This window comes from Schistocerca gregaria, chromosome 2 (assembly GCF_023897955.1).
Source record: "Schistocerca gregaria isolate iqSchGreg1 chromosome 2, iqSchGreg1.2, whole genome shotgun sequence".
Classification (NCBI taxonomy): Eukaryota; Metazoa; Arthropoda; class Insecta; order Orthoptera; family Acrididae; genus Schistocerca; species Schistocerca gregaria.
In genome coordinates, this window is record NC_064921.1 from 894,414,592 (window position 1) to 894,427,240 (window position 12,649).

The 12,649-nt window shown below is 40.2% G+C and overlaps 1 protein-coding gene across 1 annotated transcript in view; it reads left to right on the top strand.

Annotated features, from left to right (window-relative positions):
• Nucleotides 1-12,649, top strand: part of LOC126335343 (E3 ubiquitin-protein ligase RNF169-like) — a 108,555-nt gene that overhangs the window by 36,856 nt on the left and 59,050 nt on the right. The window contains exon 6 of the mRNA XM_049998527.1: nt 3,828-4,005. Coding sequence (XP_049854484.1) covers nt 3,828-4,005 — 178 coding nt within the window. The remainder of the gene's footprint in view (nt 1-3,827; nt 4,006-12,649) is intronic.

Here is a 12,649-nt window from a genome sequence, read left to right on the forward strand (position 1 = left end):
AGAAAAAGACTAAAGTGATGGTATACAGTACAGAAGCAGAATATGAACCTCTGAGAATGAGAATCGGAAGGGAGGAGATGGAAGTGACAGAGGAATTTACCTATCTGGGAAGCAAAATCACAAGCGATGGTAGAAGCCAGAAAGAAATTGTGAGCGGAATACAGCAGGCCAAAATTACATTTAATCTGAGGAAGAACTTACTCACCAGAGTCTGAAAATAAAGAAATGTATCATGAAAGGTTTTGTTTGGAGTGTGGCCCTATATGGGTGTGAAACTTGGACAATGGGAAGAGAAGAGAGAAGATGGCTAGAGGCTCTGGAGATGTGGTGCTATAAAAGGATGCAGAGACAAAGTACCAAATAAAGAGGTGCTTAGAAGAGCACAGGAAACCAGGTCTCTGTGGAGGCACATCCAAACAAGAGAGACAAATTTGTAGGGCACATCGTACTAAGACACAACAACATCATTGGAACAATTGCAGAAGGAGGTACTGAGGGAAGGAATCAGTGGGGGTGACCAAGGATATCATACATGCAGCAGATCGTGAATGATGCTGGATGTAACAAATACGTGGAAATGAAGAGGAAGGCAGACAGAAGAGAGGAATGGCCTCTGCTGCAAACCAACCTCAGGGTTGAACACTAAAAGAAAAAGAAGAAGAAGAAGAAGAAGTAGTAGTATGAGTCTTTAACAAATGTCAAATCATACTGTAAAATAATTTATTTTTACTTATGTGGATTTGATTCAGAGTTTTAAAGGTTAGGTCATTAAACTACACTGAGAGTGTGGCGAAGATGCTGGTTACTCAATCTTCAAATCTCGAAACTAATTTTCTCCCTTTTTACACATAACAATTCACCCTAGCCAGATTACGCTCCCATATTTTATTTACTCAGGCTTGTCTGACATTCGGCATTACCCCCAAAGGCCTCACACTTAAAGTTCCCATCTCTGGCTGCAATTCTTCTTTCCATCAGTCCTTATACCAGTTCCAAACAGCACAATCCATAGCCCTCACCCGTCTAATCCTTCACCTATACATAGACTCGGCCAATGAACACACCCGTCAACTCCTATCCCAAATCAGAGTCCTCAATCTTTCCTCTCCCACATCCACATCGGCTGTACATAGCTTCCTCCTATAGGCCAACCGCAAATTAGAACAGCATGCCACCCTCCACCTCAAAAAACTATCCAATCTCCTGGTTTCCCACCTCCGGAAAGGCAACTCACTCACCCTCCACAACCTTTCCAACAAACCTCAACCTCCTCTCATTGCACACAGACCCAGTCTCTCCCGTCTACTCAATCTCCCACTTCCAGCTCCACTCCCCCCAAAACCTCAAAATTCTAGTCAACGCAATCTGGAACCACAACACCCCAATTCAGTAGTTAACCTTTCCCCCAAACCCCTCTCCCAATCTGAAACCTCTGTCCTATCCAAAGGCCTCACCTTCAGCCCCCACTCCCAGGTTCAACCAAACTGCCCTTGTCAATTCCCGGGACTGGATCAGACTCTGAATGTGGCTCTCCAGCAGGGATACGACTTCCTAAAATCCTGCCCCGAAATGAGATCCATCCTTCATGAAATCCTCCCCACTCCACCAAAAGTGTCTTTCTGCCGTCCACCTAACCTTCGTAAGCTCTTGGTTCATCCCTGTGAAATCCCCAAACCACCTTCCCTACCCTCTGGCTCCTACCCTTGCAACTGCCCCCGGTGTAAAACCTGTCCTATGCACCCTCCCACCACCACCTACTCCAGTCCTGTAACCCGGAAGGTGTACACGATCAAAGGGAGAGCCACGTGTGAAAGCACCCACGTGATTTACCAACTGACCTGCCTACACTGTGACGCTTTCTATGTGGGAATGACCAGCAAAAAACAGTCCATTCGCATGAATGGACACAGGCAGACAGTGTTTGTTGGTAATGAGAATCACCCTGTGGCTAAACATGCCTTGGTGCACAGCCAGCACATCTTGGCACAGTGTTACACCATCCGAGTTATCTGGATACTTCCCACCAACACCAACCTATCCGAACTCCAGAGATGGGAACTCGCCCTTCATTATATCCTCTCTTCTCGATATCCACCAGGCCTCAACCTCCGCTAATTTCAAGTTGCCGCCGCTCATACCTCACCTGTCTTTCAACAAGTTCTTTGCCTCCGTACTTCCACCTCGACTGACATCTCTGCCCAAAGTCTTTGCCTTTACAAATGTCTGCTTGTGTCTGAGTATGTGCGGATGGATATGTGTGTGTGTGTGTGCGCGAGTGTACACCTGTCCTTTTTTTCCCCTAAGGTAAGTCTTTCCGCTCCCGGGATTGGAATGACTCCTAACCCTCTCCCTTAAAACCCACATCCCTTCGTCTTTCCCTCTCCTTCCCTCTTTCCTGATGAAGCAACCGTTGGTTGCGAAAGCTTGAATTTTGTGTGGGTTGGTTTTGTGTGTCTATCAACATGCCAACGCTTTCGCTTGGTAAGTTACATAATCTTATATATATATATATATATATATATATATATATATATATATATATATATATGTAAATAAAATAGAAAGAAACTTCCACATGGGAAAAATATATCAAAAACAAAGATTCCAAGACTTACTAAGTGGGAAAGCGCCGGCAGACAGGCACATGAACAAAACACACACACAGAATTACTAGCTTTCGCAACCGGTGGTTGCTTCTTCAGGAAGGAGAGGGAAAGACGAAAGGATGTGGGTTTTAAGGGAGAGGGTATGGAGTCATTTCAATCCCGGGAGCGGAAAGACTTCCCTTAGGGGAAAAAAAGGACAGGTGTACACTCGCGCGCGCGCGCGCGCACACACACACACACACACACACACACACACACACACACACACACACACACACACCCATCCGCACATACACGGACACAATGTGTGTGTACGAGTGTACACCTGTCCTTTTTTCCCCCTGTGTATGTGCGGATGGATGTGTGTGTGTGTGTGTGTGTGTGTGTGTGTGTGTGTGTGTGTGTGTGTGTGTGTGTGTGTGCGAGTGTACACCTGTCCTTTTTTTCCCTAAGGGAAGTCTTTCCGCTCCCGGGATTGGAATGATTCCGTACCCTCTCCCTTAAAACCCACATCCTTTCGTCTTTCCCTCTCCTTCCTGAAGAAGCAACCATCGGTTGCGAAAGCTAGTAATTCTGTGTGTGTGTTTGTGTGTTTTGTTCATGTGCCTGTCTGCCGGCGCTTTCCCGCTTGGTAAGTCTTGGAATCTTTGTTTTTGAGATATATATATATATATATATAATCTTGATATTTAAGTAAATAAAGAGTAATAATGCATATAAATGTATAGCTGCTGCTGTTTTCACTTATAATGATATTATGAACAGAATATTTCCAGATCCAGTTAATTAATTAATTAAATTATAACAATGTGATATGGTATATACCACTTCCTTGAAAACTTCTTAGGTAGAAGTGATTGGTACTGATATGTTTGAGTTCAAGAATTCAAAGAGGTCATGTGTGAATGCACTAAATGCTGAAATGCTATTTCATAACTTTATTGATGATTGGGAAACTACAATTTTTCCAGGTTCTTTTAGGACACAAAACAAAATTTACAGTTGAGAAGTCAATGAAACATGTCATCTCTTAGAGAAAACATCAAATGGTGTAATAGCATAACGCTGTTAATGAGTATAAAACTTCTTTTGTTCAACATTTATTTATTGTTGCATCACATTAATGTCTCGCTCTAGAAAACAGACATTTTGCTGGGATAATATGTAGACTGAGTTGTATGATCTGAAAGAGTTGCTGTAATAGAAATATTTACTTTTCAGGGACACTCTGAAGTACTGAAACCAAAATCGGCCAAGAAGGAAATCAAGCATTCTCCTTCAACTTCAGGTACTGCCTATGTTAAAGGTCCTATGGATTCATTTGTCTACCAAGTGAAACAAGGTACTCCAGACAACACCAAAGATAGTAAATGTAAGATGAAGACATTTGGAAGAGAAAGTAAGTCTTTTTCCTATTTTTGTATTTAATGGTGGTTTCAGTGCATGTGGAGTAGCTTTTGCTTGACTGTGTTTTGTTAATTATACTTTTACTGCTGATTAAAAAGCAAGTCTAAGAATCAGTTACACATGCAGAGAGAGTTTTTTGGTAGACATCAGACATGCAGTAACCTCTAACTCCAAAGCTGCCACCTCCTTTCCTTATAAACATGAAGAATTGTTTACTGTAACAGATGGCGCACTTCGGCACCTGAAAGTCCATCTCTTGCAGCTTTGATATTCCTAGACAACGCAAGTGCATGCTAAGTCAGGGTGTATCCATCCTGGGACCACTGGGGAATCTGGGAAAAACCAGGAATTTTTTACAGTTCCGGGAATTTTTCTTTTAGTTTTCAATTACTTTTTTTGTAATTGTGACTGATAAGAACTGGTACTCTTAACAACGAATTTTGCTACTGCAGAATAATACAGCAACAATGACACACAAACGAGAGGAAAACACCAAAATAAAACTTAAATTGCAAAGAAAATGTACCGTTTACAACAACAAAACACAGCGCTCACACAAACGTCTGCCGACAGCAAATTGTGTCAAAGGCTTTGGGATGAAAACTATGACTTCATAAGAACAAACTGCTTTTCATGAGCATGATGTCACAACTGTTTACATTAGTTGCATTTGATCAGTTACCAGTGGGCTCATGTTTGTGCACAGAGCTGAAATCATATGATCATCGCCTTCTCTCCTCCTGGCTACTTGACGTGTTACTGTTAGCTTTATAAGCTGTAGCAGCAAGCAGTCATATGCCTGTCAGAAAAATTTTTGCAGCACTCCTAAGCTGCAGATTCACACATGCACATAGCAGTCAGACGTAACGGGGGAGGGGGGGCTGCAGCAGCAGTTTCCACATGACTTATGTTTACATTTTGTGATATTGCTGTTTTCTCTTTGTTTACAGTTCTCATGTCAATTGAAAACTAAACAGATTTCTATGACTGAGAGCTATGAAGTGAAGTAAAATAGATTCACGTAATTATAGAAGACTAAAACATGTTGTTAATTTCAGTTTTCTGATTGTATTTTCTATCCATGTTATTGACAATCAAGCATTAATCGTCTTGCAAAACAACGAAGTTATTTTCGTTGGTTTGCTAAAGAAATTTGGCTTTTATTGATCTGTTCTGCAGAGGGACCCTATTTATTTGAAATGAAATGTTTCATTTCACACTGTTAGCTAGTTTCAACTGTTCGCTGAATTTCAGGTGTACTTTTTCACCTTCTGGCATGTATGGCATAATGCCACAATAAAGAACCAAACATGAGACAATACAGTACTGGTACTCCAAAACGATTGGCAGCCTGAAAACCACATTGGAAAAACTGGCCTACTTCAGTGTGAATCTGGACACATGAATGTGCACTTTAAGCTGAATTGTGCATTTTAGTATGGTGTATGAAATTCTATGCTCATGGAGTATTACTTATGTGCTGTTTGTAATATCTCTTAATAGTATATATGTACCAACATATGTAGATGTTCATTTGAAGATGGCTAAACAGGCAAATTAGGTCAGCAGTATTGAATAAAATGTTTTGTTTCAAATGTTCACATCAAAAAATGTTTTGCGTAAACTCGGCTCCGAGAGTTCCAGAACCTGTACAGAAAATTGGAATAGATATTAACGTAAACATCATTTCCGCCCTTTTTATTGCTCATGAAAACCACACATTGCCTCTTGTACCACCATACAGCGAGACCTCCAGAGGTGGTGGTCCACATAGCTGTACACACCAGTACTCTAATACCCAGTAGCAAGTCGTCCTGCATTGATGGAGACCTGTATTCGTCATGGCATACTATCCACAAGTTCATCAATTAATTGCTGGTCCAGATTGTCCCACTGCTTCAATGACGATTCAGCGTAGATCCTTCAGTCATTGGTGGGTCACATCATCCATGAACAGCCCTTTTCAATCTATGCCAGGCATGCTCGATAGGGTTCTTGTCTGGAGAACATGCTGGTCACTCTAGTCGAGCAATGTCATCGTCCAGAAGGAAGTTATTCACAAGATGTGCACAATGGGGGCGCGTTTTGTCGTCCATGAGATGAATGCCTCGCCAATATGCTGCCATCCACAGTCAGAGGATTGGCTGTCGGACCCCCTTCGTCTAACAGGACTGCTCGTGCATGGTTGTTTACATTAGAGATGGAGGATCTGCTCCTGAACTGATTCATAGAGTTGAATCTTTCAAAGGAGTGAACAATCAGTGATTCAGAAAAAAAGAACAGTAGCTCCAAACGTTTTCCACGGCAGAGAGAGAGAGTGTGTCAGAGCAGATCAGCGGGGCCTCTGATGGTCAGAGCACACTGCATGCCACACAACACAGCCAGCGCTGGCCTGTGCCCTGCTTCTGCCTTGACAGCATTGTGCAGTGCCCCATTGGATTTTGTGTTGCACATATGCCGTGCCGTCTCTGTGCTTCCTCTGCCGTGTGCAGTGTCTGGCGCACCTTAACTTAGCATCGCACACCGTTGGCAATCGTTTGAGTCCCATTTCCTGCCCTCTGGGCTGTTGATGCGAGCAACAGGACAGAGAGCCTCCTAGTGGAGAACATAAGAACTACTTGCAACAACCTGCTCCCAAGAGAACGGACGATTTGTCTCGGAGCAGGTTACTGGTGGCCGTTCACCACTCCCCCCACCCTCGGAACTCGCCCACTCAACTCTCACCCCACCGTTCTCAACTCTAGCCAGAGCGTTGAACGAAGCAACTCAGGTGTCACTCTGGTCTCTGCGATCTTAGCTCACGCAGTAGTACAGCTCTCGGCTCGACCTGCTTGACTCAGCGCCTCTGCATCGGAGTTCGTTTCTAATATAAACCTATCGGTGATTTTTCCTTCATTGTGGACTGCAGTCATACTGTACTTTATGAATGAAAATGCAACCATTTGATTAAGTTTCATTATTACTTCATTTCACACTATCACTGTTTAGATGTGGAGGTTTGTTTTGCAAGGCACTCTAAAGTGTCGTTATCAGCATGCTATTTTAGCTTTGTAGCCATTATCACGTGCAAAGGTGAAATATTTATTACATATCTGACATGTCTGATTGATTGTCACAATGTTACTATCATTCAGACATGTCAGATATTTTATGACTATTTCATCTTTGACCATGATAATGGCTACAAAGCCAAAACCACGATAGTGCAAAATAAATCAATAATCAAAAACTTTGTCATATCATGGAAATTTCAATAAACAATACAAAATTCTGCCTCATTATCTGTGTTACTTCAAAATAAGATCAAGTAAGATCAAAATACAGGTACAGTATTGGAATAAACCAAGTTTAAAGGGCAATGGGCCTTCCATTTATTTTCTATTGTGAATGAGTGGTGAGTCATGAAAAAGAGTTAGTTCATTTCAGGGAGTGAACAGTTCTGATCCGATCTCTGAAAAGAACAGTTTTGCCCATCTCTAGTTTACACCTTTGGGCGGGATTAGTGACATCTCTGAACAGTCAAAGGGACTGTGTCTGTGAGACAATATCCGCAGTCAATGTCTCTCTTCAGGAGTTCTTGAAACCGGTGTGATGCAAAACTTTCTTTGATGCGTGTATATTGACATTACAAGGTTTTTCGATCACAAGACGTGTTTCAACACGTGTCTGATATCCCCTCTAGGCTTGAAATTATTTCTTAATTTGTGTGGTTTACATCTTAAATTTACAGAATGCCATTCTTTGGTAAATTAGCGGGTGGCAGCACACTGTCTTTTATCATTGTAACTTCTCATAAGGCCATATACTTACTCTTGGAGCAGAATGTAAACTGCCAGTTATAGTTTTTTGACTTCACAGATAAATTTGTTAATCTCTTATATCTTTTGGAAACTCGTGAAATATTTATTGTCCTCAGTTGTGCCGTATACAAGCAGCTTCTTTTATCTTTTTTTGTATTTGCAAGAAATTTGTATCCCTTCAGACTAGATTTTGCAGTGCTGTGTGAATGTAAACCCGACTGGAAATGCTATATAACAGTTTGGCAGAGTAAAAATAAAAAAAAAATCTACATTGTCATCGCATTGCAAAATATTTGGATACTTTGAGTTGTAAAGAATAGTCATGCCAAGGTCTGCTTTCTTATTTTGCATTCTTTATGTGGATAGGATTTGATAAAACAATTGCCCCAAGTACAATGACTCCATATGTCCTCTCTGAATAACATGCTGTGGTGCTGCACAGGGTCACGCGATGTGACTACTTGTGAAATTCCAAACAGAAATATGATGAAAGGCATATGAACAGAGCAAACACCTACATCATAGTAGCTACACAGGCACAGTGGCTGTTTTCTGGCTCTCTCTGACAACTGTTCAAATAAACCTATTTCTAGCAGGTCATGGAAAAATATTGCAAATGGTCGTTTGAGAAGCATTACTTTCAAAGTAAGTTTCCTTTTATGCAATATGAATTATGTTAAGAATTAGGATGTGCAATGAATTTCTTAAATCTGAGGATTTGACTCACATTCAAAACTTTACACTTTGAGGACCAGCCATTTTCAGGCCCAGAAGACCAGCCATTTATATCAGTATTTAAAATTTCACTGGCACATTTGTGTTTGGTATATCTGAAAGGATAACACTCGCAAGAAAGGAGCTGTAGTATATGTGAAAGCTTATTTTTGCTTGTAGCTATACTATATTAATAATTTAAACCATTAACTTTTCCTATTTGTGTGTTTGCACTACTTAATAGTGATGTTGCTATTGGCTGACTACACCACACGTCTTACGCTCTGAATATCTGCTGTCATTAACTGGCAAGATCACATGACATCAGCTATGATTGGCTGACAAAAGCATATTGCAATCTGGAATTCAGTGCTTCAGAAACTTGTGTGCTGTTTTGGTGGTATTTGTATTTATACTTTCGTAATAAGAAAATACACTGTGTACGTGTTGCTGCCCATCAGAGATTTTCCAAAACACTTTTCTTTTTCTTTTTTTTTTTTTTTTCCATCGTTTAGTTTCCTAAAGTTCTACGAAGTTTGATGACAGTGTATAAAACCTTTACCATTCAAAGGGTTGATAAGTTTTACAGCTCCGAGGGAAAGTATATTGTAACTTAACACAGAAAATGTGTATTTTCACCCAGGAAGAAGTATATTTTTGATTGGGAAATATGGAAAAAATCCAGGATTTTTTTGTTCTTGTCTGCCTATACATTCTGTAAGTAGATAGTCTTACTGTGATTTCTACTGGTATGTAGTAACGACATGTGAATTCCGTGTCATATCCTATGTTATTTTTAACTGTATCAAAGCAGCTGATTGCCACTTTAAATTGTTTAGAGGCACAGGTTTTTTGTTTTATCTCCTGTGATGTAGTATGGAAACTAATACAGATTACATTTTTAATTTAAGCTTTTATACTATCCTGTTGTAACTTGGTGGCAAAGTGGTAGACAATGGATGCAAAAGTCTGGGGTTCACTCTCGTGTTAGTCCTGTGATTTATATCTTAAACTTAGCTCTTAACCCACATCTGGGAAAGTAAAAAGTGCAGAGCTGCTCCATGATTCAGAACCGTCCTTAGCTGCATGTCCCGCTGTAATTGGTTGGGTCAGTCAGGCCTAAGGTTGGCGGAAGGCCTTGGATTACATCTACATTCACATGATTACTCTGCAACTCACACTGAAGTGTCAGATATTTCATAGAATCATTTCAGACTACCAGTATTTCTGTTACCCTTCCACACACTAACTGCATATATGGGAAAATGAGCACCTACATTATTCCATCTGAGTGTTGGTTTTTCTTATTTTATCTCAGTGGTTACTTTTCCCCATGTAACTGGGAGTCAAAATGTTTTGGCATCCAGAGGACACAGTGGGTTAATGCAATCTCATGCGAACATCCTTCAGCAACAAAAAAGCCTTTGTTTTCATGATTATCACCCAAACTTTCTTTCATGACAAAAAATAAAGACATCTACAGCTGTCCTTATGATTTTATTTTATTCTGTCGCTAACAGTTTCAACGCTTCATTGCGTCATCTTCAGGCTGTTTTTGATCAACTGGCAGTTGATGGTTGGAGTGCTGACGCATTATCTGCGTATCCAGTAATTCTGGCAACTGATGGGTTATGCATGGGGATCATATCAACCTGTACCACATCAAAAACAGCCTGAAGATGGTGCAATGAAGTGTTGAAACTGTTAGCTACAGAATAAAATAAAATCATAAGGACAGCTGTAGGTGTCTTTATTTTTTGTCACGATAGTAAACGGCTGTCGTCCCAGAGACCTCTTGCTAAAGGGATGGACATACAAAATTTCTTTATTTTATCCATAACGTTCTCCCCCCTATTTTGTGACAGTATACAATGAGCTCCCCTTCTTTGAAATTTTTGCTGTCCCCTGTCAATCCTATCATCTGGTAGCAATCCAATACTGCTCAGCAATACTCCAGAAGAGAAAGGACAAGCACAATATTAAGTCTCTTTAGTATGTGTTCTGCCAATGAAATACAGTTTTTGGATGACCATCCTCACAAAATTTTCTGTGTGATAGTTCGAATTTAAGTTGCTTATGATTGTAATCCCTAAGCATGCCATTGAAGCAGTGGCATATAAGATTATGTAGTTTATCATGTAACCAAAGTTTAACAGGTTTCTTTTGGGTACTCATCTGGAGGAACTTGTAAGTTTTATTGTACAGGACTAATTGCTGATTTTCAAAGCATGCAGACATCTTGTCTGAATAATTTTGTAATTGGTTGTGACCTCCTTTTACTAAAGTGGATTACTTCTATTTCCTTTCTTGTGTATTGGTGTGATTGTGTAACTTTCCAGTCTTCAGGCAGGGAGCTTCCTTCAAACAAGCAGTCATATATGATTACTAAAAATGGAGCTATTTCATCAGTGTACTCTCACAAGAATCTGGTTGGTATACAGACTGGAGTGGGACTTACCTTTAGTGAGTGATTTCAGTTCCTTCACTGCACCAAGGACATCTACTTATAAGTTACTCATGTCGGCAGTTGTTCTTGATTTGAATTTTGGAATATTTACTACATATTCTTTATTGAAAGAATTTTGGAAAACAGTGTTCAGTAATTCTGCTTTAGTTGTGCTGTTCTGGTAACATTGCCATTTCTATCAGACAGTGAATGTATTGATTGTGTCATGCCATCGGTATAGTTTACATATGACCAGAAGTTTTTTGTATTTTTTTTTATTTTTGCTCAATTTCAAGACAGTTTCACTATAGAAATATTAAAGGTATCTTACATTGAAGTCCATCCTAAGGTGGGATGATCTGAACATGTCACTAATCTCAGATTTGCATTCGGGCATGCTTTTTATTTGCATCCAAACTGGTGTCCTGTTTGTGTTTTGTGTACCATGGGGATCTATTCTGGTTCTTATTAATTTACATGGTATAAAATTTTGTCACTTTGTCAACACAGTTTGTTTTGAGTTTGAGCCACGTTTTGTCAACACTTGCCCAGTTAGTATGGAACCAATGGAAACTGTTGCTTACAGAGGCATCAAAGATTTTTTTAAAAATTTGGTTGTCATGGTATTTAACCTCACTACAGTGATCTTGTGGTCAATAATTCCTGTATCCACCATGGCACTCCCAGTTTGCTCAAGATTATTTGTTGCTAAGACGTCGTATTGCAACCATTTACACTTCATGTGGGCTCCTGAAAGAAACTACAAAATAATTTTCATAGGAAGCATTTAATACAATTTCAGATGTTTTACATCTACCAACAACTTCAAACATGTTTTTTGCAAATTTATTGAGGGTAGGTTGAACTCTCCACCAACTATAATTGTTGTGCTGGGTACCAATCCACACTGACTCAAATTTTCCGTGAAACTTTCAGCAATTTTATCATTTGAGACAGACGCTCGTAAAATGAATCAGTTGTTAATTGGACCTGGTTGCTGAGTGTAATTTCTATCCATATTGACTCACAGAAACTATCTACTTCAATTTCAATACAAGTAAACTATTTCTAACAGCAACAAACATGCCACCATCAACTTAATTTAATCTGTACTTTCTGAACACCATCAGGTCCTTGGTGAAAACTTTGGCTGAACTTATCTCCAGCTTTAGCTAACTTTCAGTGCCTTAAAAACTTTTTTGCTGTGTTTTATAGAGCGTTTGGAGCTTTGTTCTTTTTCAACAGAGCAACTACATCTTAATAATACTGATATTTTATATGCCCATCCTCATCCTGTGTTTGACCTGCTCTCTTTTAGACTGCATCCCTGTTTCCCCATATCCTTTAACCTAAAATCGCACCCACTCCACTCCACAAAGCACACAACCTCAGAATCTGTGTGGCCACCTCATACATTTAGCTAACCCTGATGTATTAAGTAGATCCTCCCACCTCTCCCCCATATAGCAAATCAAGAAATCTGCAGCCTACACAGTCAGGTATCCCTCTGGGTCTCTGGTTCAGACCGTCTACTCAGTTGTGCACGAAAGGTCTGTAATCAATGCTTTTGATGGTTAGCTCTGCCTTCATCTTGCGAGCAAGACTGCCTGTTGTTACCACTTCAGGTGGCCACTGCAAACCGGAGAGGATTACTTCTGATCTGAAGTGATAAACAT